General features: G+C 53.4%; 1 protein-coding gene across 1 annotated transcript; it reads left to right on the top strand.

The window, feature by feature from the left end:
- Window positions 1-27,237, top strand: ZNF638 (zinc finger protein 638). Its single transcript, XM_027907923.1, has 24 exons — window positions 1-1,518; window positions 6,953-7,014; window positions 7,523-7,558; window positions 8,648-8,952; window positions 9,628-9,968; window positions 10,306-10,452; window positions 11,007-11,138; window positions 11,421-11,479; window positions 11,641-11,684; window positions 12,269-12,340; window positions 12,718-12,873; window positions 14,024-14,097; window positions 14,422-14,553; window positions 14,701-14,829; window positions 15,117-15,158; window positions 15,840-15,980; window positions 16,388-16,513; window positions 19,041-19,546; window positions 22,126-23,449; window positions 23,959-24,012; window positions 24,628-25,564; window positions 25,726-25,860; window positions 26,458-26,576; window positions 26,953-27,237. The coding sequence occupies exons 1-24, from the start codon at window positions 109-111 to the stop codon at window positions 27,004-27,006; spliced, it is 6,537 nt and encodes a 2,178-aa protein (XP_027763724.1). The 5' UTR covers window positions 1-108; the 3' UTR covers window positions 27,007-27,237.

Below are 27,237 nucleotides of genomic sequence, written 5' to 3'. Positions count from 1 at the left end.
GCCCAAATTAAGACCCACTTGGCTCTGCAGTCGTGGTCCTCGGTGTCCGGCGGCGGCGGCGCGGCCCCTGCCCACGCTGGGTTCCGCCAGGCGTTGCCCAAAGACGCGATGTTTGGCCCCAGAGGAACCTTGCCCCCCAGGCCCAGGGGACCCAACCCCTCAGGCAGCAAGCCTCCGGGATCCTTCGGGGCAGGAGGGGCGGCGGGGCCGCAGAGGAAGCCAGCGCCGGGAGCCCCCCAGGCAGCGCCCCAGAGACCCCCGGGCCAGGACTCGCTGCAGTGGACGGGCTCCCAGAGGATCAACGTGCGGGTCACGCTGCACAGGGCGGATCCCAGGAAGGTCAAGGAGAAGAACAACCTGCACCAGGAGCAGAAGGGAGACCCTCGTCCCAACCGCTGGGACAGCAGCCCGTGCCCGGCCGGGACAGCCGCGCCCAAGCCGCCCGCGCCGGCCCCGGTGCCGGTGCTGGAGCAGAACTCGAGCGCCCAGAACCGCTACACGCCCGAGAGCGCCTCCAGCATTTTAGCGAGCTTCGGGCTGTCCAACGAGGACCTGGAGGAGCTCAGCCGCTACCCCGACGACCAGCTGACCCCGGAGAACATGCCGCGGATCCTGCGCGAGATCCGCATCCGCAAGATGGGCCAGCCCGCGCCCGGCCTGCGCGGCCCGGCCCGCGGGGACGAACGGGGGGCAGAGCCGGGCGGCGCGCCCGTCAAGGGCAAGGTCATCGACTACGGGCACGCCAGCAAGTACGGCTACACCGAGGACCCGCTGGAGGTGTGCCCCTACGCCCCCGAGGGGCTCCCGGAGCCGCCCCTGGAGCCCTGCGTGTACAACCCCGACGGCCCGGGCGCGGACGGCAGGGAGGACGTGCCGCGGGAACAGAGCGTGCCGGTGCCCGTCCCGCCGCCCGGCGTGCCCTGCAACCCCGTGTTCCCGGCCGACGATCTGATGAAGCTGCCCGCCTTCCAGGGCGACTCCTCCGGCGCGCCGCCGTTCTTCCCGGCCGAGCCCCCGGCCAAGGTGTCGGGGCTGTGCCCGGCGCCCGCCGCGCTGCCCGTGGTGCCGCCCGCGTCGCAGGCGCCAATGCCGCCGGTGCTGCCGCCCATGATGCCGGCCCTGCTGCCCTCGCCGCTGGCGCAGCCCCTGCTGCCGCCCGTGATGCCGCCGCTGGTGCAGCCGCCCGTGTCCCAGCACGTCCTGCCGCCGCTGACGTCGCCGCCCTTCTCCGCCGGGCTCCTGGCCGCCATCAGCCAGCACGAGCAGAAGCAGCGTGAGACCGGCAGCGGCTCCGGCTCCTCCGGCAGGGCCGGGGGGGGCCACAAAGGCTTCCATGCCGAGGGGCCCATCAAGTCCCCGTTCGGGGTGGTGAAGGCGTCCTGGCTGCCCGTGTTCCACGACACCCAGAAGAGCAAACGCCTGCCCACCCCGTCCATGATGAACGACTACTATGCGACGTCGCCGCGAATATTCCCACATTTGTGTTCTCTGTGTAACCTTGAATGCACTCAGATGAAGGTGAGTGTCTTTCCCAGATTATTCCCTAAGCGTGTGCCCGGCACCTTTCCTGCCGCCCCGCTCCGGGGGCAGATTGTTTTCCCGGCAGTTCGATGGATTGGGGTGCCGGTCGCCAGTTTGAGTGCTGATGTGCTGGCAGTGGCTGTAACACTGTGTTCTGTTCCCAGTTGCCTTTCACAGCTGTTTAAAGGCTGAATTTTAATTCTGTTTAATATCACAAATGGTTTCTGCCTTTGCAGCGGGTTTCGGACAACAACACAAACCCTTGGCAGTGGAGTGAAACCTGAACGTCATCGGGGGGGCTAAAATCATGTCACGGGGTGGGGAGATGTTCATGTGTTCACCCCTCTGATCCAAACTCTGCCTTGAAACAAACCAGCCCATTTAGAACCCGAAATTTTCCTCTCCAGGCGTGCTCTGTGTGAGTGTTCCAGAGGCTGGAGCCTGGCTCAGGGGGACACACAAAATGCCTCCATTCATCCGGCCGAGCTTCCAGCTCTGAAGGGAGTCACAGTCCAGCCTTGAAGGGAGAATAAAAGGGAAAACTGATGGATACTGGGAGATAAAAAACATTCTGAAAGCTGTGGCTTTTCCTGGAAAGCCCGGGGTTTGACATATCAAAAATAAGGGAGAGGGTAACAAAAACCATGAAATAATTCATTAATAATCTTTTCATGTGTTTACATTGCATGCAGTGTTTGAGCAACCTGGGGGAAGGTTGTGGGAGAGGGACTTTTTGTAATTTGGCAAAATCCCGGAGATTTTGTGCCTTGTTTGTGCTGTGATTTAAAAATCTGACTGACTAAAGGTGGGTTAGGGAAAAATAAACAGAAATTCCCAAGGCCTTTCCCCCAGGAGGATGAGCAGCTTGGAAATGGGAAAAGAGGTGTAAGTTAAAATAAGAATGGGTGAAATGGAACAAATCAGAGGGGGTGTTATTAAAGGGGAAAAGGGAATTTAAAACATAAAGGGAAGAAAAGAAGCACTTTGGGAAAGTGGGATCTGTGTAAGTGGGAATTGTCCAGTCGCTCGCTTACGGGAGCCTGGGAAAATGAAGCAAATGTTGTTACTAAAAATACTTGTTGACAAATTAGCTGGGAGGTTTTGGGGGTGGATTAAAGGTTATGAGTTCTTGTCCTGGTGGCACTGCAGCACAGGATGTGTTCCCAGACATCCTGATCTGACTGCAGCCTCCCAGCCTCTGCTCCTGTCCCACCTCCTTTGGCTCTGGCCTGGCTTGACCTCCTCCAGGGCAGTGTTTGGTGTCTGTGCACCTGAGGCCTCCTGGGACCAGCCCTGGTGACACAACAGTGGAGCCAAAGAACCACAAAAGTTGGAGTTTTACTGCAAAAAAGAGAAACTTGTTGGAGAAATGCTCATCTCGTGGGTTGGTGAAGCGCAGAGAACGAAGAATCCCCACAGTTTGATTCTGCAAATCCCCGCAGTTTGGGTCTTTGCCCCAGGTGGGTGGTTAAAGGTGACCTGGACAGTGAGGGTTTGTGTCTCTGGACACCCCTGTCCTGTGCTGGGAGAGCTGGATGGGCCTCAGGTGTCCCCAGACTGTGCCCTGGGCTGATCCCCCAGCGTGGGCAGCAGGACAGGGGGGATTCTGCCCCTCTGCCCCCTCAGTGAGACCCCCCTGCAGAGCTGCCTCCAGCCCTGGCAACAACAGCACAAGGACGTGGAGCTGCTGCAGAGAGTCCAGAGGAGGCCCCGGAGATGCTGCCAGGGCTGGAGCCCCTCTGCTCTGGAGCCAGGCAGCAAAGGGCAGGATGTGACACGAGCAGATGAGGATGATGGAAGATGCTGAGTGAAGAAACACTTCTCTCCATCCCACACTTGAAGGTACTGAGTATCTGAAGGCCAGGTTGCAGTCACATCACAGTGGGGGATTCCCAGTTCAGCTCTTTCACAGTGAGGAGCTGCATTTTTTCACAGTTGCCTTTAGTCCCCTCTTGGACTGAAGTCCAATCCCTCTCGGATTTGACAGCACTGAAGCAGAAGCTGCATTGCCCATTGGAAGAGAATTCCAGCACGTTCCCTGCCATTGGTTATTAAAAGCAGGGGTTTACCCCTGGATGTGAGACATCACCTCCCCTCTGTGTCCCTCCAGCCTGGCTCTGCCCTGAACGTGCCAAAACACTGGGAGCTGAGCGTCCTCAGGATTGGAAAACCCTTCTGTTGGTGCCCAAGTCATCCCATTGGCCCTCCCTGCAGCTCTTCCTTAATTATCTCCCTGAATTAAGGAGCTCTGATGAAATCCAAGCTGAAGATGGCCTGGAGGTGTCTGCAGTACCGAATCACAGAGGTTGGAGTGTCAGACAGAAAATGTATTTTCTCGCTCTTCTGTAATGAGAAAACCACCCCGAATCTCCCTCCTACAGACTGATGTGTTTTTAAGGTGGTTTTTGGCTAATACGCAGTTCAGAAGTAACAAGTTGTGGTATCTCTCATTTACATCTGGAGTTGTGATGGACTTACCTGTGAAAAATAGATACTTTTAAGCTTGGAGCCTTCTTGGTGAGTTGTGGATAACCCTCAGGTGCAGTGATGGATGGCAGGTCAACAGGCCCCTCACCTGCCCGAGACATCGTGGGTTTGGGGTCAGTGGAGGTGCCTCGGGGCTGAAAGGAGGGTCTGGGGCAGCATCCTAAATGGGACAGATCCCACCTTGTTTCTGCCTGTCAGGAAGGGATATGGTCAGTGGTGGTTTTAGCAGTGCTGGGGAGGTTGGACTGGATGATCTCAGAGGGCTTTTCCCACCTCAGTGAGTCTGGGAAGGTCCCTGTGGTTTCCTCGGGGTTGTAGAAAAGGGAGCTCTCACACAAGGTCGGCTTTTTGAGCCATAAAAATGGGATTGAAGATGTAAATTGATGCTGCTTGGCCTGGAAGGTGTTCTCAAAAATTGGTGTCTTCGTGTTCTGTGCTGTTTTCAGGGCAGTGTCCAGTTCTGCCCTTGGCCAGGTGGAGTCTCACCTCCCTCCTTTAGCTCCATTTACAAACCCCTCCGTGTGTTTTAGCGTTCTATGAATATTTCACAGAGCAGCCCCATTTCCCACTTCAGCTTGTTTTGTGCTGGGGTAGCAAAGTGGGATTTCTCCACCTTCAGACCCTTCCCGTTTGGAATGAAGTGGATTTGCAGAGTTCCCAGCACAAAGGGATCGTGTGCACCGTGTATTTACCACAAGCTTTGTTCTCTAAACCATCGTAAGGGGAGGGCGGCGGCGGCTTGGACCCGGAATCACATGAAGTCACGGGGACTCCTTGTTTTCCACAGAGAATTGCACTCAGAATTCCTTTGCTGAGGGGAGTTTAAGACTGGAGATGCTTTGCCCCCTCACCTCCTGTGTCAGGACGGTGGTGGTGGTGATCCCTGAGGCGGAGGAGGGCGGGATGGGGTGAGGGAAGGTGGAGGGGCTTGGCCCTGGGGGAAGTTGGGTTGTGGAGCAGCTGCTGGAGGAGTCTGTATGGAAGCCCTTCCTCTTAGCAGGGTGTGATGGGAAGGGATCCATCTCTGGGGACTGATGGAAGCCCAGAGATCCCTGGGAGTGTCAAAAGCCAGGTTGGAAGGGGCCTGGAGCAACCTGGGCTGCTGGAAGGTGTCCCTGCCCGTGGCAGGAGTGGGATGAGATGGACTTTTCCAACCTGGAGTCTTTGGACAGTGGAATATTCCTGAAGACTGAGAAGGGCCAGGAACGAGTCAAAGAGGAGGAACATCCATAAATCCATACTCCTGTAGCTCTGGGATGCAGGAGGGCTTTGGCACAGCAAAGACTTGGCAAAGAGAAGAACGTTGTCCTTGTCTGCTGGGAGGAGAATCTCCCTTTGTAATCCCAGGAATGGCATTGGATCGGCATCTGGATGCACTTGGAAACCAAATGCCCTCCCTGGGCCTCACTGGCACCGTGTCCCCTTCTCTGGCACCATGGAAGTGGATTCTGGGAGCCAAATTCCCTTTAATTTCTAACAGCTCATTTGATTCAGCCTTTGTGTCCTGGCTAAATTGCCTAGAAAAATGGGATCCTTTGAACAGGATTGCTTAGAGATGGCCTGGAATTAGGGAAAACCAGTGTGTGACGGTGAGTTGCCGCTTCTGATTCGTGAGCTGGCTGCAGAGTGATCCCAAACAGTGTTTTCCTGCCTCGTTTGGGGCAGTTGGAATGAGCAGAACGTTGGGAACACGGTGAGTGGATCTTCCAGTGCCTTTGGAGGTGGGTTGTGGGTGTCTGCAGGAAACCCTAACAAATCCTGTGCTTCAAATGCACGTTAGTTCCACTGAGCCCCCAGGTTTATGGGAGTTTGGGAAGGCCTGGAGCACATCCTGGAGCTGGTGGTGTGAGTGCCGGGAGCAGCCATTCCCAGCTGGAGCTGTGCCCTTCCCGGGGCTCCTTCCCCTCCCACCACCAGCTCTTTGTCAGAGAAACAAGAGGGTTTATGTGCTGCCAGAGACACGCTGGAGCATCTTCTTGTCTTCCAGACCAGCGTGTTCTTGGGAAAAGTGACGTGGAATTTCACAGCTGGGGAGTATTTACCCAGCCCGGCCTGCCAGCTGCGTTATACAGCTGTTATTTTATGTTCATTGTTATATATTTGATTGTGTTTTATACCATTAGAGCAGCTAGAAGCTGGTTTTTTAGGAATGTTTAATAATTACCACAGACACACTGCACCTTAGAGGTTCAGACCACGGAATATCCCTTCTCCACAGCAAACTGACTCCTTTGCTTTCCAGCTCCCCACACTGGGGACTGTCTGTGCTCACAGTTAAACCTGACCTTAAGGATTTGTAAGTAATATTAAGATTTTTTTCAAGCTCGAGGGCTTGCACTGTCTCTGCTAAACTCCACAGTTTTCCTCAAGATAAACCCCTTGATGAGGCTGTTTAATGTAAAATAAATCCGTGTGTGTGTGTGAAGAACGTCCCGAGGCTTTGGAGTGACCTTTAGCTGTGACGTGATTGGGGGTGAATGTTCTGCAGCTCCAGGCGTGGAAAGCCAGGCTGGGGTGGGAATGAGATCTGACTCGGAGATGCCACGTCTGGGGCTCTGTGTTTTCTGGGTTTGCTGGGGGTGCTCTTTGGTCTGACAGCCTGTGAAAGCCAGTAATGGCTTTATTTCCTTTAATTTACCCAGTTATTGGATCAGCCTTTCCTGATCCGTGTGGTGACAGCCCCCGGGGTGCTGCTGGGGTCAGTTCCTTCATCTGTTTCATGGAACACATTGTATTTTGCTCACCTTCCACTCTGTGTTCTGTGTCACCTCATGGTGATAATATTTTAGGGTTTTAATACCTGAAGTGGAAATTTGACCTTAAGATCGTTCCTAAGGTAAAATGTGGTGGAAGGCAAAACACAGCAAACATCACTAGAGACTGTGGGCAGTGCTGACATTTCCCACTCTGATCCAACCTCTCGGGGTGTCCTTTCCCCTACCAGGACTGGATCCTGCACCAGAACAACCCTTCCCACATCGAGAGCTGCCGCAAGCTCCGCCAGCAGTAAGGGATCTGTGTGGGATGCACTGGGAGTGGCTTGGGCTGGGAGGGATAATAAATCCCAGCAACAGTAAAGGGTCTGCTTGGGATCTGCTGGGAACGGCCTGGGTTGGGAGGGATAATAAATCCCAGCAACAGGAAGGGATCTGTGGGACCCACTGGGAATGGCCTGGGCTGGGAGGGATAATAAATCCCAGCAACAGGAAGGGATCTGTGGGACCCACTGGGAATGGCCTGGGCTGGGATGGATAATAAATCCCAGCAACAGGAAGGGATCTGCTGGGAATGGCTTGGGAGGGGAGGGACAATAAATCCCACCCGGTGCCACCCCTGCCATGGGCAGGAACACCTTCCCCCAGCCCAGGGCTCCAAGCCCTGTCCAACCTGGAGTACTCCTGGGGATGGCGCACCCACAGCTGCTCAGGGCAGCCTGTTTTGAGGGGAAAAAGTGGGGTTTGTGCTGCAGGTGGGAATTTTGGGTTTTGCACTGACACCTCTGTTCCCTTGGCAGGTACCCAGAATGGAACCCCGAGGCTCACTCCAGCAGGTATCTGCTTGTGCTTTTCTAGTTGTTCAGTTATTTTCTGGTAATTAGGGCGGCTCTTTTCCCTGATTTGCCCCCTGCAGCCCCTCCCAGGGGGGTCGTAGTTCTGGTACAGAATTGGGGGTAGTGGTTTTGAGGGGTTTCTCTTAAGTTTGATAGAATCCTAGACTGGTTTGGGTTGGAGGGACCATGAAGCCCATCTCATTCCACTTGAGAATTCCACAAATCTTGGTCCAGTTAATCCTATTTGCGTCCTGCCTCCGGAGATCCCTTGGGGCACAACATCATCACAAGCTGAAAAAACCCTGGAATTCGTGAACTCCCATCTCTGGCCTTGACTGTCTGTGATGAATTCTTTGTCAGAACACACCCTGTGCATGAATTCCCTGTGAAGCTCAGCACAGTTGGGTTGTTTTGCTGCTCCAACATTTGTACATGTTTTGCCTCGTGTACGAATAGGGGGGATAGGGCTGGAATTGTCCTTGGATTTTCCTGAGACGTTGCATTAATTAGTTTGACGTCTTTCCTGGGAAGCTGAGTTCCAAAGCTGGATGTGCAGGCCAGGCTGCTTTGCCGTGTGAGGTCTCTGTTACAAACCAGGAGAAATAAAGTGAATAAACTTCTGAAACTTCCATGAGGAGCATAGTCACAGAATCATGGAATGGTTTGTGTTGGAAAGGACCTTGAAGCCCATCCAGTGCCACCCCCTGCCATGGGTGGGGACACCTTCCACTAGCCCAGGGTGCCCCAGGCCCCATCCAGCCTGGCTTTGGACACTTCCAGGGATCCAGGGGCAGCCACAACTTCTTTGCCCAACCTGTGCCAGGGCCTGCCCACCCTCACAGCCAGAAATCCCTTCCCAATATCCCATCTGTCCCTGCCCTCTGGCAGTTTGAAGCCATTCCCCGTGTCCTGTCCCTCCATGCCTTGTCCCCAGTCCCTCTCCAGCTCTCCTGGAGCCCCTTTAGGCCCTGCCAGGGGCTCTCAGCTCTCCCTGGAGCCTTCTCTTCTCCAGGGGAACCCCCCCAGCTCTCCCAGTGAATTCCTCTCTCCCACCTTGCCCAAGCTCACCGTGTTCCCTCGTTCCCACAGGAATGCTGGGGACAGGAAGGAGAACCAGACCCCGAGGCACCGCTCCAGCTCTTCCAGCCCCAGCCGGCGGCGCTACCGCCCGGGGGGCTCCGGGTACCCCGTGCGGCGCTTCCGATCCCGATCCCGGAGCCCCGGGCGCTTCCGCCGGCCCCGGAGCCGCAGCCCCCCCCGGCACTTTCGCCGGCCCAGCCCCCGGCACAGGTCCCGCTCCCCGCAGCGCTCCAGGAGCTCCCTGCGCTCCAGCTCCCGCTCCCACAGGTCCTCCAGCTCCGAGCGCTCCTCGCGCAGGTCCAGCCGCTCCGAAGGTACGGGTGGAGATGCGCTGCCACGGGGGGACCTGCTGTCCCTGCGGGAATTCCCTGCTGGTTTCCGGAGGCTTCCCTGGAGGATCCCACCCGGGCTGCCTTGTGTGTGTGTTTGCAGAGCGCTGAGAGGTTCTGTGGGACAGAGGTCCAGGTGGGAAGTTGTGAAGGGACAGGCAGATTCCGAGAGGTTTATTGAGGGTAAAATGCAAACCGTGGAAATGGAGGAGGGGGAGAAGCAACAAATAACCGAAATATGAATTCTCCACAGAAAGCCAGCAGACAGGAAATTATTGTTGTAGCAGCTCGTTAAAGAATAATTAAAACCAACAAAGAGCAAGAGAAGGAGGCAGAATTTAGCAGAAGGCACCAAGATAGTAAGTACTGCTGGGCCTCAGTGTGAGAGAGGAGCAGAGGCTTCAAAAGTCCCTCTTTTCCATTCCCTGACATAGAAAATTAGAGGATATTTTGCGTTTTCTTTTGTCCAGCCCTTGGGATTGTTGTGGATGTTGTTTTGGAGCGTCACATCCTGAGGTTTATTAATATTTACTGTGAAGGTTCTCTAAGCTCAGGGTTGGCTCAGGAGCGGGTGGTGAAGCTGAAACTGTAGGAGAGAACAGAAATATCTGTAAACTGTATTTAAATGTAAATCCAACCCCCCTGGTTTCCCTCCCTCAGACAGAAAGGCAGCGCTCGAGGCCGTCATGAAAACCCTGGGGCCTGAGTTCCTGGCAGAGTTCAAGAAACATAAATCACTTCAGGCAGCTGTGCAGGGATCCCTGGGATCAGGGAGATCCTCATCCACTCATGGACCGCCAGGGAAGGTGCCTGGGAGTGTGAAGAAGCCCTTGAAGACAAGTGCTGCTCCAAAGGCTTCCAAGAAGGATGCGCCTGCTGTGCCTGGGCCGAGTTCTGCTTCCCCCAAAACGGAGGAATCGGCCCAAAACAAAGAGGGGGAAGAGGAGGAGGAAGATGAATCTGCAGGGAGCAGCAAACCTCAGTCTGCTTCTTACAACAGGGTGAGTTCCTGCAGGTTTTCCCTCATTTTTAAGGATTCAGTTGGGGTTTCCCTTCAGGGGGTCATTGGGAGGGTGACCCATTCCATGTGACACTGAGGTCTGCTGGCTGCAGGGAAGGATGGGGATCATGGAATCTTGGAATGGTTTGGGTTGGGAGAGACCTTAAAGCCCTCCCAGTCCCACCCCCTGCCACAGGCAGGGACACCTCCCAGTATCCCAGGCTGCTCCAAGCCCCATCCAACGTGGCCTGGGACCCCTCCAGGGATAGAGATTGAGGCCAAATGGCAAAACCCCTGACTCGGGAAGTGTTTGTTTTCCTTCTGTGTCCCGTTCGTAGCTGCTGAGGGAGGACCTGCTGAGCTGTGGGACCGTCCTGCAGATCTCAGACCTACCGGACGACGGGTTTTCGGATCAGGACATCAAAAAGCTGGTGCAGCCCTTCGGCAAAGTCAGCGACCTCATCGTGCTGCGCTCCAGGAACGAGGTGAGCAGGGCAGGGAGAACGGGGGAACCTCAGGTCAACGTAGCATTAATGACAAACAACTGAGGAGCTTTAAGGTGACACACATAATCTCATTTCATTTCATTATATATCTATAAAATTTATATATATATGTGATTTATACACATAATGTATAGATTTTTAATATATAATATATAGTATATGTTACATCATGTCTTTATATATTTACATATCTTTAATTTTATCTATAAATTAGGCATTATACATTATGTATAATATTATAATACATTACAGATTATTTAGAATGTGTAACATCTGTAATGTGTATTATGTGTTATTATAAATTATTCATGTGTCATTTTTAAGTGATTGTGTTTATTCTGCTTTACTCTGCCTGAGCCTTGGCAGCTGGAGGCAATGGGATGGTTCTGGTGGAATGGAGAGATCCAGACTTGCCCACCAAGCTGCACATGGATTCAGCACGCGCAGTTCCATCAGAAGCACGTTTGCCGAGGAGGAATCCCGGTGTCCTGTGCCTGGAATCCCAGTAAGAGCAGGAATTCCCTGTGTTTCAGGCCTACCTGGAGATGAACTACAAGGAGGCCGTGATTGCTGCCGTGAAGTACGGGGAGACGGCGCCGGTGCTGCTCAACGGCAGGCGCGTCCGGATCAGCGTGGCGGAGAAACCCCGGCCTGCCCCGGGCCAGGTGGGCTGGGCACCTTCCCACCCTGAAAGATGCTAGCTTGTATTTATGTAGATGTTAGTTACTACTGATTATTAGTACTGCTTTTAAGAATTAATAATCCAGTTTCTCTGTGTGTGTGTGTGTGTCTGTACAAACAGATTTATAGAAAGTTTAGATCGAATGTGAAAAATAACAGTTGAACAGTGAAGAACACAACCCATACTTTACGTATACTTAGTTACTGTTGATAATTATTGATGATTTTATGTGTCTACACAGTCACCTTTTTTCTTTCCATTCCAGGTCAAAAAGACCATAAAAAAACGAGTTCTGACCGTGAAGAAAGCTTCAGCAAGTACCAAGTAAGTGTTGCCTTTGCATAAATTAGTGTTAATGATAACGATGGGGAACCAGATGGGCTCATATCTCTTTGTGGGGTTTATTACTGGGTTTGAGCTTTTTAAAGCTGTTTTAATATTTGCTGATTGTCTCAAAAACTGGTTATTTTTTATTCTCCTGACAGAAAAGTTCCAACCACCAGCACCAAGACCCCCAAACCCCTGACAGGTGAGACCGGGGGGGGGGAGTTGTCTGTTGTCTTTATTAATTAATTTATTGGCTTGATTGGTTTATTTTATTGCCTTTCCTGAGCAGTTCTCAGTTCGGGAGCAGCCTTGATTTTTATGGGAAGTTGTGGTTTTTACAGATTTATTGATTCCATTCCTCAGCACCTTTGTGGGAATGAACTGCTGGCTTAGGTTTTGGATGGCTTTTTTGGTCATATCAGTTGAATTGCTGCAGATCAAGCTGATTTTTGTGTGTATATTGTATATATATGTGTGTATATTGTGGTATGTGTAATAGTCTATTTTATTATTTTATTTCTATTATACTTTACTATTATAATCACTTTCCATCTTTTATCATATTGTTGTGCATATAATGTCTTTTTATTCACAATAATATTACATCAGTAAGCAATATTTGTCCCAGTGATTAATTTATTACTAGCATGCATGTATAATATTGCTGTGCTGTTTCATTTTACTATTAAATGCATGTTATTTATTGTATGTATAATACTTTATGTTGGTTTTAAGTCATATATAATCAGCATTTCTGCTGACACCTGCTTTGGGGTGTTTGTGTAGGTAAAAAAGAAAAGCTCAAGAAATCAACAGTGGCAGGAGAACAGAAGGTCAAGAAGACTCCAGGTGCTGCAGGTAAGAGGAGGGAGGACTTTCACTCCTCCCTGGGGAAGCAGGAGGTGCTTTTCCCTTCCCAGCACGGGGATTTCCGGCTGTGAGGCCAGGCTGTCACACCTTTCCTGGCCTTGCCCACGAGTGGATCGTTCCACAGGCAAACACCCTCCTTGCAGGGATTGTCAGGGCTGTTTATAGACCGGGAATAGCCAAAAAAAACAGGGAAGGGGGTGAGCCTGGGGCAAAGCTGTCACTGGAAGTCCATTTTCTGGGATTTATTTTCTGGGAGGCCTCTGAGCACGTGACAGAGAATGCGCAGTGCAGCTCATTCTGCTGCTGCAAATGGATTAACTGATCTGTGGAAACAAACAATGCCTTTTCCTGCTGTTCCTTGCCAGAACAACCTGAGGATGGAGATCCCGAGCCCTCGGCAGAGCCCGGGATGGAAGCTGAGGAAGCAGAGCCATCAGATCCAAAGGGTGTCACGGAAGGGGAGGGAATCCCAGAGCCTGCAGTGCCCATGGAGACCCAGCCCAGTGCTGCACCTGTGCCAGGTAATCCCGTGTCTGTAGTGCCGTTTCCCCTGGGGGATGTGCAGTTCCTCGTGGAGATGTTTTATGGATGTGTTTGTTTGTCAGGGAGCCCGTCCCAGCCCCCTCAGGCGCCGGCGCCGGATGTGCCTGAGGTTGATAAAGCTTTAATTAAACCAGGTAAAGTGTAAAGTTGTCTTAAACCTCTCTTGTCTTGGGAGCCACATGAGTTGCTTTCCAGACAGGAAGTGGAAAGGACTGGGATTCCAGGAAATAAAATCTTAAAGTGGTTTCGGGGGCTGGACCAGAACCCGGGATTTCATCGGGGTGGCTGAAGGGGCTGAAGGCCCCCAAAGGAGCTGCAGACTCCTGAGATTTATGTATTTCAACAGACAGGACGATCCTTCCAGGAGTTTTCAGTGTGACTGGGACACTTGCATTGAACCCCATGGATTCAGGCTCTCTGTGTGCTCTGTTTGCAGCTCCACTACTCATTTAATCCCGTGGGTTCAGTCGTTCCTGTGTTCCATGTTTTGCAGCTCATCCGTAGCAGACTGTGTGTTAAACCCAGCTCAAGTGTGTGGTGATTCTCAGTTACTGTGATGGTACAGATAAGGAAAGGTCATAGAGTCCTGGAATCATGGAATGGTTTGGGTTGGGACAGACCTTAAATCCCACCCAGTTCCATCCCTGCCATGGGCAGGGACACCTTCCACTATCCCAGGTTACTTCAAGCCCCGTCCAACCTGGCCTTGGATGCTTCCAGGGGTGGGGCAGCCACAGCTTCTCTGGGAAATTCATTCCAGTCCCTTGCCACGCTCACAGGGAAGATTTCCTTCCCAATATCCCACCCAAATCTCCGTTTTTTCAATTTGAAATCATTTCCCCTTGTCCTGTCCCTCCATCCCTTGTCCCAGATTCCTCTCCAGCTCTCTTGGAGCCCCTTTAGGCACTGGAGGGGGGTCTAAGGTCTCTCTGGAGCTTTCCCTTCTCCAGGCTGGACATTCCCACCTTGGACCTGTTCTTTCTGGGAGCATTTCCCTAACACTGTCTGTGTCTCACCACGTTGTCACTGTGAAATGAATGTTTAATACTGGTTTCTCACAAGGCATAAAATGCAGTGCAGGAAGTTCTTGAAGTTCTGAGGTATTTAAAGAAACCTGAACCACTGAACTCCTCCTTCCCTGTTTTCCAGAGCCTCCAGGAATGGCCACACCGAGCGAGGAATCGACAGATCCAGCCAGGAAGGTCGGTGTGAGGGTGGGAATTGTAGGAATACACACCTGGAGCCGTTTCCAGGTGTTGCTGTAATGTCTGAAAACCTCCAATTTAACCCCCTTCCTGTTTATTTCTGGTGAGAACACCCTCCCAGACTGCTTTGGGTGCAGAGGGACCTGAAGTCCCATCTAATCCCACCCCTCTCCGTGGACACCTTCCACTAGCCCAGGTTGCTCCAAGTCCCATCCAGCCTGGCCGTGGACACTCCCAGGGCTGGGGCAGCCACAGCTCTGGGCAGCCAGGATTGATTCAGGGGGGAAGGAATGGCAGCCAAAATGCCCTTATTTCTCGCAGGACCCCGATGACCTGTGTGTGGTCCTGGTCTCCAACCTGCCCGACAAGGGATATTCTGTGGAGGAAGTTTCCAACCTGGCCAAGCCCTTTGGAGGCCTAAAGGATGTGCTGATTTTATCCTCTCACAAAAAGGTATTTAAATGGGGTTTGGTGGTGTTTCTCCCTGGAGAAGCAGCAAATGAGCCTGCAAGGAGTGTAAACGAGATGCAGGAAGCATCGATGGGAGATGCCTCTGATAAATTCCAATTTTCCTTCAAATTTTTTTGCTTCTTCTGCCAGGCATATCTGGAAATCAACAGAAAAGCTGCAGATTCCATGGTGAAATTCTATACCTGCTTCCCCATGTCCCTGGATGGAAAGCAGCTCTGCATCAACATGGTGCCTCAGTACAAGACTATCAAGGATGAAGTGAGTGAGAGGATCCAGGGGAGCTCCAGCTCAGCTGGTGACGCCTCCATTCAGAGCGGGATTCTTTTGTTTAGGATGAATTTTAAACACTGTCTGGTGTCTAAAACAAGGGGTTTGTGCCATTGAAAATGGATCCTGTTAAATGTCTTTGGGATCCTGGTGAGAGGAGCAGAGATGGCAGGGAGGTGTTGATTTTAGTACTAAAGCTGAATTGAATCATTTGCAGGGAGTCAGGGACTGTATTTTACAGCTCAAATCTTACCTTTTTTTCTTTATTGTCTTTAAAGGAAGCCATATTTACTGCCCTGATTAAAGATTCTGACCCTCAGGTGAGTTGCTCTCAACTTTTCCTCCACATACTCTCAAATCCCTTAATTTAATTGGCATTAGTGTCCTTCCTACTGAAATATTGGGAACTGAAGTGTTATCTCAGTTTCCTCTTGAGTTAAATGTTTCCTGGAAGCTGGGAGTGAACATACACAGCATTTCTGTACAGTGCAGGTACAGGTGAGTTGAATTTTACTTTTATTTCTGCTGGGAAAAGCATTTCCAGGCTTTTCCTGCTGGAGGGCCAATCCCTGGGGATGGAGCTGCGGGAATTTTGGCACAGGAACCCCCAGGAGTGACTCCAAGTCAGCAAGTGACAGAAGTGTTTGGTTAAAAAACATATTGCCAGCAATGAACCACTTCCCAAGGAACCCCAAAGGCTTGAATTTCCCGTTGGGAATATTCCTGGAGAGATCTGCTTCCTCCTTATGGTTCTGCTGGGTACAAACAAAACTGCTCCAGTTTGCTGCGAGTCAGTGTTTGCAAAACACACCCAGCTTCCAAATATGAAAGGTCAGACTTATTTGGGATTTCAGGAGCCTGCTGGTGCCTTTATGCCCCTTTGATCCTCCCAAAATCCTGGGATTTGTTTGATGTTTCTGCTGGCACTGTGTGGGGCTCTTCTGCCCCATAAAGTGTGTGCCGAGGTTAAAGCAGGTTTTGCCATCCCTTTTTTTTTTTAGGTAAACACTGAATCCATCCATAACCAGTTTGTGCACCTCGGGAACTTGCCAGATGATGGATACAGGGAGCTGGAAGTGGTTTGTGTGGGGCTTCGCTTCGGCAAAGTCGACCATTATGTTGTGCTGAAGAATAAAAACAAGGTAAACACTTTAAATAAATTCTGCAAAGTGCCTTTCGGGGAGGGGGAAAAAAAGTAGGTTTTCCATGTGGAAACCTGGGAAGAAGCTGAATTTCTAAGGAGGAGTACAAATGGCAGAATGGCTAAAACTTCTGTTTTGGGACATTTCGAAGGCAGTGACTTGCTCTGCTCTTTTATTCAGTTTTCGTATTTTAATTTGAAAATCTAAAAATCCACCCAAAACCTGAGGTATTTTCAGCTTCAGGCCACGAGTTGGAACCTTTGAAAGGTGAGTTACAAACCCCTTGAGCTGCTGTGGCTGAAAGGTGAGGAGGGGGGAGGTCCCAGCCTGGAAGCTGATTTACCAGGTCCGTTCAGGAGCACGGGAAGGGGAGGAACCAGCTGATGGTTGTGCTTTGTTCCCTCCAGGCCATCCTGCAGCTGGACAGTGCCAAGGCAGCCCGCTCCATGCACAGCTTCCTGCAGCAGTATCCCTACAGCATGGGGGAGCACACCCTCAGCTGCTGCCTGTCCCCCCGCGGGGAGCCCGCCCAGGTAACGCCCCTGCTCCTCCAGCTGGGGGGTGACACGGCCTGGGCCCGGGGAACTGGGGCTGCCACTGCCACTGCTCCCCTCGGGGTGTGCTGAGGGGGATCAGACTGTCCAGCAGCTGCAGCTGGATTGGTTCTGTACCCTGCGATGGAATCGCGGATCGTGGAATCCTGGGATGGGTTGGGGGGGAAGGGGCCTTAAAGCCCACCCAGTGCCACCCCTGCCATGGGCAGGGACACTTCCACCAGCCCAGGGTGCTCCAGCCTGGCCTTGGACACTTCCAGGGATCCAGGGGCAGCCACAGCTTCTGTGGGCAACCTGTGCCAGGGCCTGCCCACCCTCCCAGCCAGGAATTCCTTCCCAATACCCCACCCAACCCTGCCCTCTGGCAGCGAGAAACCATTCCCTGTGTGCTGTCCCTCCATGCCTTGTCCCCAGTCCCTCTCCAGCTCTCCTGGAGCCCCTTTAGGCCCTGCCAGGGGCTCTCAGCTCTCCCTGGATCCTTCTCTTCTCCAGGGGAACCCCCCCAGCTCTCCCAGCCTGACTCCTCAGGAGACAGTAAGTGATTATCCACGTGAATTCCTTTCTGGGAGCTCCCATTTCCCGAGTGCTGCTGTTCTCTTTCAGTGCCATGCCTTTGGGATCCCGTTCCCACTCCAGGATGTGCTGGAAATTCTGGTTTTTCCCTTCACTTTTATCCACAGAAGACAGTTCCAAATGACAGCCAGGGCATCCATCCTGTCCTGACCCCTCATCCATGGTGGAAGTGCTGCAGTTCCCTCATTAGGAGCAATTAATTAGCCTAAATTCAGAATAATCCCACTTTTCCCCTCCCTCCTTTTTCCACATCTTTCACTACCTAAACTTTGTAGCTGAAGAAAATAACCAAGTCCTTAACAAGCTTTTTCTCAAGTCTAAAAATTGTAAGGAATAAGCTCCCTTAGCACTGAAAAATAAGGAAAAGAACCTTCCTTGAAGTCCTCACGATGAGAGACATCCACCAGGGTGATTCAGATCCACTTTTCCAGCTGCTCCCTGTATCTGGAGTGACAGAAGAACATCCCTTTGTCCCTGGAAATGTTTCATCCAAAGTCAGTGCCCACAAAGAATGGCATTCCCCTGCTGTGTTCCAAACATTTCTTCCCAGCTGCATGTTTTGGGGCACTTGGGGCTGATTTCGAGGGGGAGCGGCCATGGAAGTGCTGCTCCGTCCCTTCAGAGTTGGATTCCTGGAATTTTGCTGATAGTATCTGAATTTAGTAGTGCTGAAATGCCAAAAACAGGGGGAAAGTCTTGGAGCAGGAAGGAGGATGTGCCACTGGAGCACATTCCGTGCTGGCAGTGCCACTGTCACAGCGTTTGGCCAGATGTCCAGGTCAGCCTGTGCTTTGGAGTTCAACTCAGGGGTTTATTTTTCCCTGTAACTGAGAGGGAGACAAAAATGCCTGAGAAAAGGGAAAACTGATTTTCTCCCAGCTGTTCTTCTTGGCTGTATTTGGAGCCTGTTCCCTCTTGTCCATCTTCTCCATTCCCCTCCAAAGGCTGGGTTGTGTGCCTGGGGACCAAAGGAACATGAAGGTTATTTCTCTGGAAACCTTTCAGTCAGATTCTGGAGGAAAAGACAGATAGGTTTTGGTTCCGTGGAACATATTCTGTTACTTTGGGCACTTATCTCTGGGATAAACCTTTACAGAAAACTGAAGGCCTTGGGATCACATCCATAGAGAAAAGTGAGTTCTGCTGTTTCTGATCCTGATTGTCTGCAATGAATTCAGGAAGTGCCTTTGGAAAGGAGAGGGAGATCTCAGCACTGAGGTTTACAGGGTTTTTTTGATTGTGGTGCCTTTTTCAGGAGACATTATTTCATTTAACAGCCATTCCAGGAGTTTATTCTCTAGGAACACACAGTCATCCTGCAGGGAATGGCTGGATTTAAGGGATAGTGACTGGCCCGGGGGTCTTGTAGGTACTTGTTCCACTTGGGCTGTCATTTATTGTTAGAGAAGGTGTGTGGCTGTTTGCTTGATAATAATATCAGTAATAAGAAGGAGGAGAAGAAAGGGAAGAAAGAGAAGGAGAAGGAAGAGAAGAAGGGGAAGGAGGAGGAGAAGGGGAAGGAGAAGGAGAAGGGGAAGGAGGAGGAGAAGGACAAGAAGAAAAGGAGAAGAAGAACATGTTCCCCTTGAGCTCTGCAGCCATTCACATCCTCACTAGTCCAGGAAAGAAGGTGCTCTCTGGGAAGAGAAGTGCTGAACATCCCTCTCCTCCAGGTCTATCCCGGACCCAAAGCCAGTTCTGCTCCAAACCACGACAGCTCTGAAGGGACACAAACATTCCGAGCTGTGCCACGTGTTTGTCTGCAGAGTGCTGGTGAAATCCCTTCTAGTGTCATCCCAGGAAATCCCTGTTCTGGGCCTTAGAGCGATTCCCTGTCCTTTGATCCCCCTGGTGCCCGAGTTTGGGGTGCTGGGCTCTGAAATGCTGGAGCCTCTGGAAGTGCTCAGTACTGACCCTGGGTTTTGCCTTTCAGGCTGAAGCTGGGAACAGAGACCCCAAGGGAGAGGAAGGGAGCAGAGCAAGGTATGGCCTGCAAGTGTTGGGGGGTTATGTCTGCCTTTCCTTGGGGTGTCCTATCTGTGATTTGGGGGGTACTGAGCCTCTCTCCAGCCCCGCTCCACGGAAAATCCTGGTGGGAGCTCCACCAGCCGTGTCCTGCTGCTCCGCCCTCCGTGTGCTCCGGGTGTCCCTGGAGAGCCAGAGTGTTTGGGATTTCATCCAAAACCCATGGGAAACAGGAGGAAATCCTGTTTTATCACTGTTTTACTGCTCTGGCCAGGGTTTTACCCCCGGGCCTGGCAGGGGTATCTGGCTCCACGTGCTGGTAAGAGAATTTGGGGTATATTTAACCCCGATGGTTTATTTCATCCTGCAGCTCCTCCCTCTGTCACAGCCCCTGGCTCTGTTCTTTCTGTTTCCTAATTCTAAAAATGCACTGAAACTTCTTGTTCAGCTTATTAACATGAACCTCACGCTGTGATCCAGGTCCTGAAGTGATTTATAGAAATGTTTCTCTGCTCTAGAACACCAGGACCCAGAAATGGGGTTGGTTTGTGCCATTTCAAGCTGTTTTATGGATGCTGCTTGTAGTAAACTTTCTGTTTGTGGAGTAACTGTTTGTTGGGTTTAGTTCTGATCATGAATTGTGTTATAAACGGGTAGAACATTGTAAGTTTTTGTTAACAAATATGACTTAAATCACTTTCTGTCACTCAAATCCGTATTTCTGGAGAAGTTTTATTGTTAAAAAAAATTCCAAAACTCTGTAATAATGGTCCTAAATTTCAAGTCATGCCATTATACTCTCTCTATATATATCCTGCTCTATATTTCCAGAATCCCATTCCTTTCAGAAGTCGAGTTGTCATTCCTTATTCCCTGAAACTCCTCCATTTTGGGAGCGTTTAGTTCCCAAACCATCTCTTCCTCACAGCTTTGCAGCCTCACAGGGAACCTTTTGGGTTCCAGCCAGGGGGGCTTTCACTAGTGCCGTTAATTCCTGATGAACAGGTGACTCTTCCATGAATCCCAGCCCTGCTGTGGCTGCTGAACACGTGCAAAGCTGCTGTTTTCCCTACAAATACCCTTCTCCACAGTTCTCCTTTCTTCTCCTTCTGAGCCCTCGGGACTCACTTTTTTTAGTTCATTTCATAAGAAGCAGAAAACATCTTTAAATGCTATTATAGATCTGAAGACCTTCCCTGTGTTTCTGGAGAGGGAGGGATTAGTGAAATTCGGGAGGCAGAAGGGGCTGAAGAACCTCTGGAAGTTCACCTGAGCTGGGAATTCCTCACACTTGGGCTGAGCACTGATGTGCTTTCCTGGCTGCCTTTGTCTGGGATTTGTTTTACTCAGCCAGAACAGCTGAGGGTGTCTCATCCAGGTTGATATCCTGGCTCATCCCACTGCTCCTTTTCCTGCTGATTTGCTGGGTGTGGAGCAGGATGTGGCCCAGGCTCTGTGCTGGCATGGCTGGGACAGGGGCTGGATTCACCCCTCGCATCCCTGTGCAGGCAGTGCCTGGCAGGTGATCCCAGGATGCTTCCTGGGGGTCCCTCCTCTCCCCCTGCCCATCTCTCTCTGCCTCTCAGCTTGGTCAGAGCCCACGGGTGGGTTTTGGGGCCCCCCAGGGCCCTGGGAAGGCCCAGGGTGGGTGTTGGCATCACAAAACAAAGTCCTCAGGACCCAGGGAGTGATGCCTCACTCAGCTGTGACAGTCCAGGTGTGCTGAGCCCTGTGCTTGGTGTATCATCCTTGTTCCCAGACACTTCTCCATCCCTCCCAGAAGTGCCTCCACAGAGGCTGTGAGGGCAGGGCTGGAGCTTTATTTAATTCAAATCTAACCCTGGGCCTGAGCTGCACTTCGGGCCCTGACGGCCCCAGGTCGTGTCCTGCTCCACAGGCAGGGGAGACTTCAGGAAATCCCAGTGGAAGATGCTCAGACAGAAGAGGAAAGTGCATGGACACAAACAGAAATGTTTATTGATGTCAGGATCCTTTCTGTGTCCCTGCTGAGTGGACCAAGCCCATGGCATGGAGAGCAGAGGAGGGACTGAGGGCAGGAGCGTCCCCAGCCCTGCTGCCACTGGTGACAGGCAGGGCTTTTCCATATACCAGTGTTACACCGGTGCTGGGAAGGGTCTGGGAGCAGAATTCCCATCCCTTCTCCTCTGTCCACATGTTTTGTCTCCATACCCTCCCCTGGAGCTGGTGTTTGCACCATATGAATGGATTTACCTGCCCTTACTGAATCTTCCTCTTCTTACTGAATCTTCCTGTTGCTCCATGTTTGTCTCTTCATCTCCTTCTCCCTCACCTTGGCCACTTCCAGGCTTAGCATTTCCCTGAGCTGAGTCCGTTCTGTCTGGCTCCATCCCTTGCTGGAGGGGTCTGACTGAACTGGGAGGTGCTGGATGCTCCTTTGCTGGAGCTGTGTGGGATAACAGGCACAGGCATCTCTAGCTCCAGTGTCTCCCGAGGTTCTTGGGGGATTCTTTCCTTCAGAAAACAGTAACACCCATCGTGTCTCTGGAGCCCTCTGAGAAGCTCCATCCTCTGCGCTGGCACCTTGGGCTGTGTCATCCCGGAGCTGGCAGTGGGTTATCCAGGGAAAGCAGAACCCAAGGGAGCCTCTGTGCCTCTTGTGCAAGGTTTAAACCCAGAGCAACCCCTCCCTTCCCAAAAACTGAGCCCAGACCCACACCTGCTGCTCCTGGCAGAGCTCTCTGGGCTGCTGCCTGCCCGGTCTGCAGACAGAGCCAAACTGCTCATTCCTTAATCCAGAGGCACCCAAGCTTTATTTTCGTTGTACATTCACTTTCCCGCTCCGGGATGTAAATCTGGGGGGCCGTGTGAGGTCCCAGGGCACTCCTGGAACGAGGCCTGCCCGTGGGCACAAGGTGCTGGGGTGAGTCCTCAGCACCATCACATTCCTCACCTCAGCGTTCGGCAGCGCCAGCCCCGATCCCAGCGCTGGGCACTGCTGTGCTGGGAGGTGTCTGTAACTGTAGAATTCTCAACATGGTTTGATTTCTTCTGTTTCTTTTAAATGCATTTAGCGCTGGCTCGAAAAAATCTCCCGAGGGATCAGGAGTGGTGCCAAGACCAGCTGCTGATCCGCCAGGAGAGCCCAGGGGGGCAAAGAGAGGAGCCGTTCCCGCCTCCAGTGGCACGGAGGAGATTCCAGCGGGACAGACGGAGCCCCCTGAGCCCCAGCCGGGAGGAGCAGCGAGGGAATCCCCTGGAAGCCTGGCCCGGACAGACGTGGATACCGGGATGGGTGTTCCTGTGAGACCTGCTGGCACCAAATCACCTGGAGAGAGGTCAGAGGAGAAGCTGCCGCTGCCTCCCAGTGCGGGGAAGGAAGAGGCTCCGAAAGCTCCTCCTGAACCAAAGGTGCTGGAGAAGGAAGGCAGAGAGGGGGATGAAGAGTCGCCTGCCCCTGCCGTGGAATCACTGGGATCGTCCAGCAGGGCTGAGGGGGATCCAGCAGGTCGTGGGGTGGTCCCAGCAGCCGGGGAGCCAGCGGGGGCCACCCCTGGAGCAGTGCCCCCCAGGGCTGAGGAGGCTCCCACGGACACGGTGTCACCTGCTGTCACCCAGCCAGCCAGCCAGTTGGGTGCTCCTGGAAAGAGCCCCGTTCCCGAGGCTGGGAAAACCAACCCTGAAACGTCGGGAGCTCCGGTGGCCGAGAGGAAACCTGTCCCTAAAACCAGGGAGGCCCCAGGGAAGAAACTGGATGTGGCTGGAGTGGAGGAGGGTGCGCTCAAAGCTGGGCACGCTGCAGAGGAGAACCCCGGGAAGCTCTCGGACAAGGCTGGGGCAGAGCCAGAGAAGCTGCTTGGAAAACCGGCAGCCAAGGCTGGGGCTGCTCTGGAAGAGGCTCCGAGTGCCGTCGGTGGGAGCAACGTGGGAAGTTTGGTCAAGGCCCACCAAAACAAAGGGACAGGAGCAGCAAACACCAGCAGAGCCCACCCAGGGGCTCCACTGAACCCCTTCTTGTCGCTGAAGGAGCCTGCTGTGGGTAAAACCCTCCTGAGGGCAGTGGTGTCCATCCCGGATATCTTCAAGCCCAGGGCCCCAGCGAAGAGCAGCGAGGCCTCCCTGGGCAAAGGGGGGGAGCAGAAACCCCCCCCCAGAGCCGAGCCCCGGGGCCAGGCAGGGGGGGACAAGAAAACCCCCTCCAAAGCAGCTCAGCCCGCAGCGGGGAGCAGCCAGTGGAGAGGGAGCGGCAGCTCTGGAGTGGATGGACAGGGAGGCGGTGGGAGGAGCTCATCCCAGCAGGAGAAGGACTCCCAGGTGGAATCTAGGGCTGGTTCAAAACAGAGCCAAGAGGGAGAGAGTGGAACACCCAGCACGAAGGAAGACCCCGGCAGCGCTCAGGTGAGAGGGCAGGAAGGTCCCCCCTGCCGGCACTGACTCCAGGCTTTTCCCAGCCTGGGACACTGGCTCTGTGTTCCCCTTCCCTTTTCCATAAATCCGTACGAGTTGATGGGCAGCCAGTTCCTTTTATCTGCCGTGTGTGCAACACGGGGGTGGAACTGGTGGGAAAATCCTGCGGAGGTGTTCTGGAAGTGAGTGTTGGTTGTGTCATAACTGCGTGTCCTTGGAGTAGTTCCGGATAGGGGCTGAGCTGTGTCCTCTGGGGAGCTGGGATTTGCTTTGCCCAGCCCTGCACAGGCACTGGTCACCCAGAAGAGGCTCCTGAGGTGTCACCCGTGGTCGGTGGCCGGTCCCTGGAGCTGTGCCGAGCCTGGAGCAGGAGCAGCCGTGGGGACATCCCAGAGCAGCTCCTCAGGGCCAGAAACAGCAGTGTTTGGTGATGGGTTTGTCTCCTGTGAGCAGGGCAGGGGCTGACCCTGGCTCATGGGAATTTCACTCTCGTTTTGCAGGGCCCTGGTGGGAGCAGGAAAAGTGGCGCTGACAGCAGTGGGAGGCAGAAGGAGGTAAGGATGGAACCCCTGGGGGAGTGAAGGTACAGAGGGTACTGGAAGAGTGGGGGGTTTCTGAAAGGGAAAGGGAAGAAAAGGCACAAAAGCTTTGAATTTCAGATTATTTTCCTGCTGGAGGACTGGACTTAGTGTTTGTTGGTCTCTAACTCAGCAAAGCCCATCTTGCCTTGGCCTTCAAGTCCAGCTTTTCACTCATCCTGTGTTAGATACCCACTGGAATCTGAGGGTAGGATGGGATATTTGGGGCAAAAGTAAGAGAAATCAGGATTGCTGGCTGAAGAAATCGGGTGCATCATTTGGGCTGGGGTGGCCATTTGGCTGCAGCTCTTTGAACCCGGATCTGTCAATAGGCAGAGGTTTTGTCTGTTGAATGCTGTCCATTGATCCACTGGGATTTTGCGAAGTGCTTTGGTTTCCTGGATTAAATCTGAGTGAAATTAAATGAATTGGCACAAGGCTCCTCCCACGTGGGACTGGAGGCCTGGACAGTTTTTCCTACCCTCAAATTGAGTTGGTTTTCCCCCCCTGCAGGCAGGGTGTGGATGTGTCTCCCGAGGCTGTGGGTGGGGGTGAATTTGAACGTTGTATTCTCACTTTCACACTTGCCAGGAGGAAGAGCTGTTCCCGTTTAACCTGGATGAGTTTGTCACGGTGGACGAGGTGGTAGAAGAAGTGGAGTCTCCGGTTGCACTGCGGCGGAACCCCCCCAGGGGCAAGAGGAAGGACGGAGCCAAGGCCAGCCCGTCGGAGCCCGTGTCCAAGAGGAGGAAAGGGAAGAGCTCCGGGGCGGCCAAGGGGGAGCCGTCCTTCGTCACCCTGGACGAGATCGGGGAGGAGGAGGACGCGCCCGCCCCGCTGGGAGACCCGCAGGGGCTGCTGGTGGTGGACGAGGTGCTGGAGGAGGAGGAGCTGTCGGAGGCGGTGAAGGACCCGCAGGCGCTGCTCACCCTGGACGAGATCTCGGAGCAGGACGAGCTGGGCCCCCACAGGGACCTCCCCCAGCCCGAGTTCAAGGAGCAGGACCTGAAGGCCGAGCCCCTGGTGACGGTGGATGAGATCGGGGAGGTGGAGGAGCTGCCCCTGAACGAGCCCACGGACCTGAGCGGCGAGGAGGGCAAGGGCGGCGCCGGGGACTTCGCGTCCTCGCAGGTGCCCGACGACCCCACCGCCCTGGTGACCGTGGATGAGATCCAGGAGGACAACGAGGACAACCCCCTGGTGACTCTGGACGAGGTGAACGAGGAGGAGGACGATTTCCTGGCTGATTTCAACCACCTCAAGGAGGAACTGAACTTCGTCACGGTCGACGAAGTCGGGGACGAGGAGGAGGAGGAGGAGAGCGCTTCCCCGGGGAAGAATCCTCACAAGGAGGAGGAGGAGGAGGAGGAGGACATCATTGCTGTTGCAGGACCAGAAGAAGAGGAAATCGCCGCCAGTGCAGGACCAGAGGAGGAGGACATTGTTGCTGTTGCAGGACCAGAAGAAATGGGAATTTTGGGGGATCCAAATCCGGAAGAGGAAATCACTGCAGTCTCCAAGCCAAAAGGTGAGGGACCTCAGGGTCAGGTTGGATGGGGCTTGGAGCCGCCTGGGATGGTGGGAAATGTCCCAGCCCATGGCAGGGATGGGATCAGTGGGCTTTGGGTCCCTCCCAACCCAAATCATTCCGTGATTCTATTCCATTCCAATGGGCACTTCTATCTCCAGCAGCTCAGCTGGGATCAGGAGGTGCAGAACCAGAGTCCAGGCAGAAGAAAGCAGCTGTTCCAGGTGTCCCCAAGGTGCAGAGCACTCCCAGAGGTAAATCCAGAGGAACCACCCCAAACTCTCCAGGCTTTCCTGGCAGGAAGGACTTTTCTACCCATTGAAAACTCCTACAGGGCTCAGAATCCATGTTTTTTTCCTTGGCTCCTCCAAATCCATGTTTAACCAATTGAAAGCTCAACATGGAAAGTACTTTTTTCCTAAAATGTACAAATATAGGCAAATTTGTTGAGTGCTAGCACAGGGCAGTGGGATACGTCCCGAGTGTTCCTTTTCCATAAAACTGCTGAGAACACTGGAACTGGAAAGGGAGTTGCTGGGAACATCTGGCTCCTGGTCTGATGGCTTGGGGGACGTGCCCTGGGAGGATGGGGCTGGTGGGCAGAGCCACGCGTTGGAGTGGAGATAAAACACTTCAAAGGCCAAAAGATGCCGAGGAAGTTGCAGGGACCTTGAGATCCAGAGAAATTCCCAGAAACTGATGTGGTTATTGACCGTGGAAATGGTGTGTGGATTGGCACAGGGACCAGCTCGATTGACAAACCGGGGTTTTTGAAGGCTGAAAAGCTGCGATTCCTGCCCAGGAACACCAAATTCCCCGGGTTGGGGGAGGGACTGTGGGGTTGGGACGTTTGTGGGGCTGTGTGTGGTGACTGTGGTGTGCTGCTCCCCCAGCTCTGGACATGCTGGTCCCCCAGGCCGGCTTCTTCTGCCAGATCTGCTCCCTGTTCTACGCCGACGAGCCCTCCATGATCAACCACTGCCGCACCGCCCTGCACCGGCACAACATGGAGGTACCATCACACCTGGGGACAGGGAACGGCCCCAAAGCCGGGTCTGGGGGGGCTCAGAGCCCCCTGGCACCACGGGCAGCTCGTGGTCACCCCTGGGGGGGTTTGGGAACACACAGCCTGGGGGAATATGGAATGTTTTCTGTTCCATGCCCAGCTGTCACTGTGGGGAGTCCTGATCCCTGGGGTTTGGCCACATTCCCCTCGGGAGCTTCCCAGGCCGTTTGCTCGGGAGCCAGGCCGGGCTGTTTTGGGGCAGATCCCACCCTGGCAGAGGGAGGAGCAGGCTGACCCTGAGCCCAGCTGTTGTGACACCTGCCCTGCCTGTGGACATGACCCTGAGATATCCCTGCAGCGTCCTCTCCCCTTGTTCCCACAGAAATTCATGGCCAAGCAGCAGGATAACGACGGGGAAGAGCCGAGCTCCAGGTGATGGAGGACAGAGGGACCCCCCGGTGCCCGACGCTTCGGGGCCGCTCAGTTCTGTGTGTTTGGGTTCCAGTGGTCGTTTGGGGTCAGGAAGGAGCGTCTGTGGCGTGGAAATCGGAGCTGGGAGGAGACCCCAGAGCTGCTGGGCTGGATTTGCGTCTCCAGTCACCCGAGGTGGGACAGAGCAGTCCCAGTGTCTGCAGGAAATAAATGTTCTCACTGTATAGTTACCCCA

The sequence above is a fragment of the Empidonax traillii genome, unplaced genomic scaffold (genome assembly GCF_003031625.1).
Source record: "Empidonax traillii isolate 1590-97213 ecotype Southwest subspecies unplaced genomic scaffold, ASM303162v1 scaffold1574:size89603, whole genome shotgun sequence".
In the NCBI taxonomy this organism is placed as follows: Eukaryota; Metazoa; Chordata; class Aves; order Passeriformes; family Tyrannidae; genus Empidonax; species Empidonax traillii.
The sequence above is the reverse complement of the archived record's forward strand: the minus strand, read 5'-3'. Positions and strand labels throughout refer to the sequence as shown.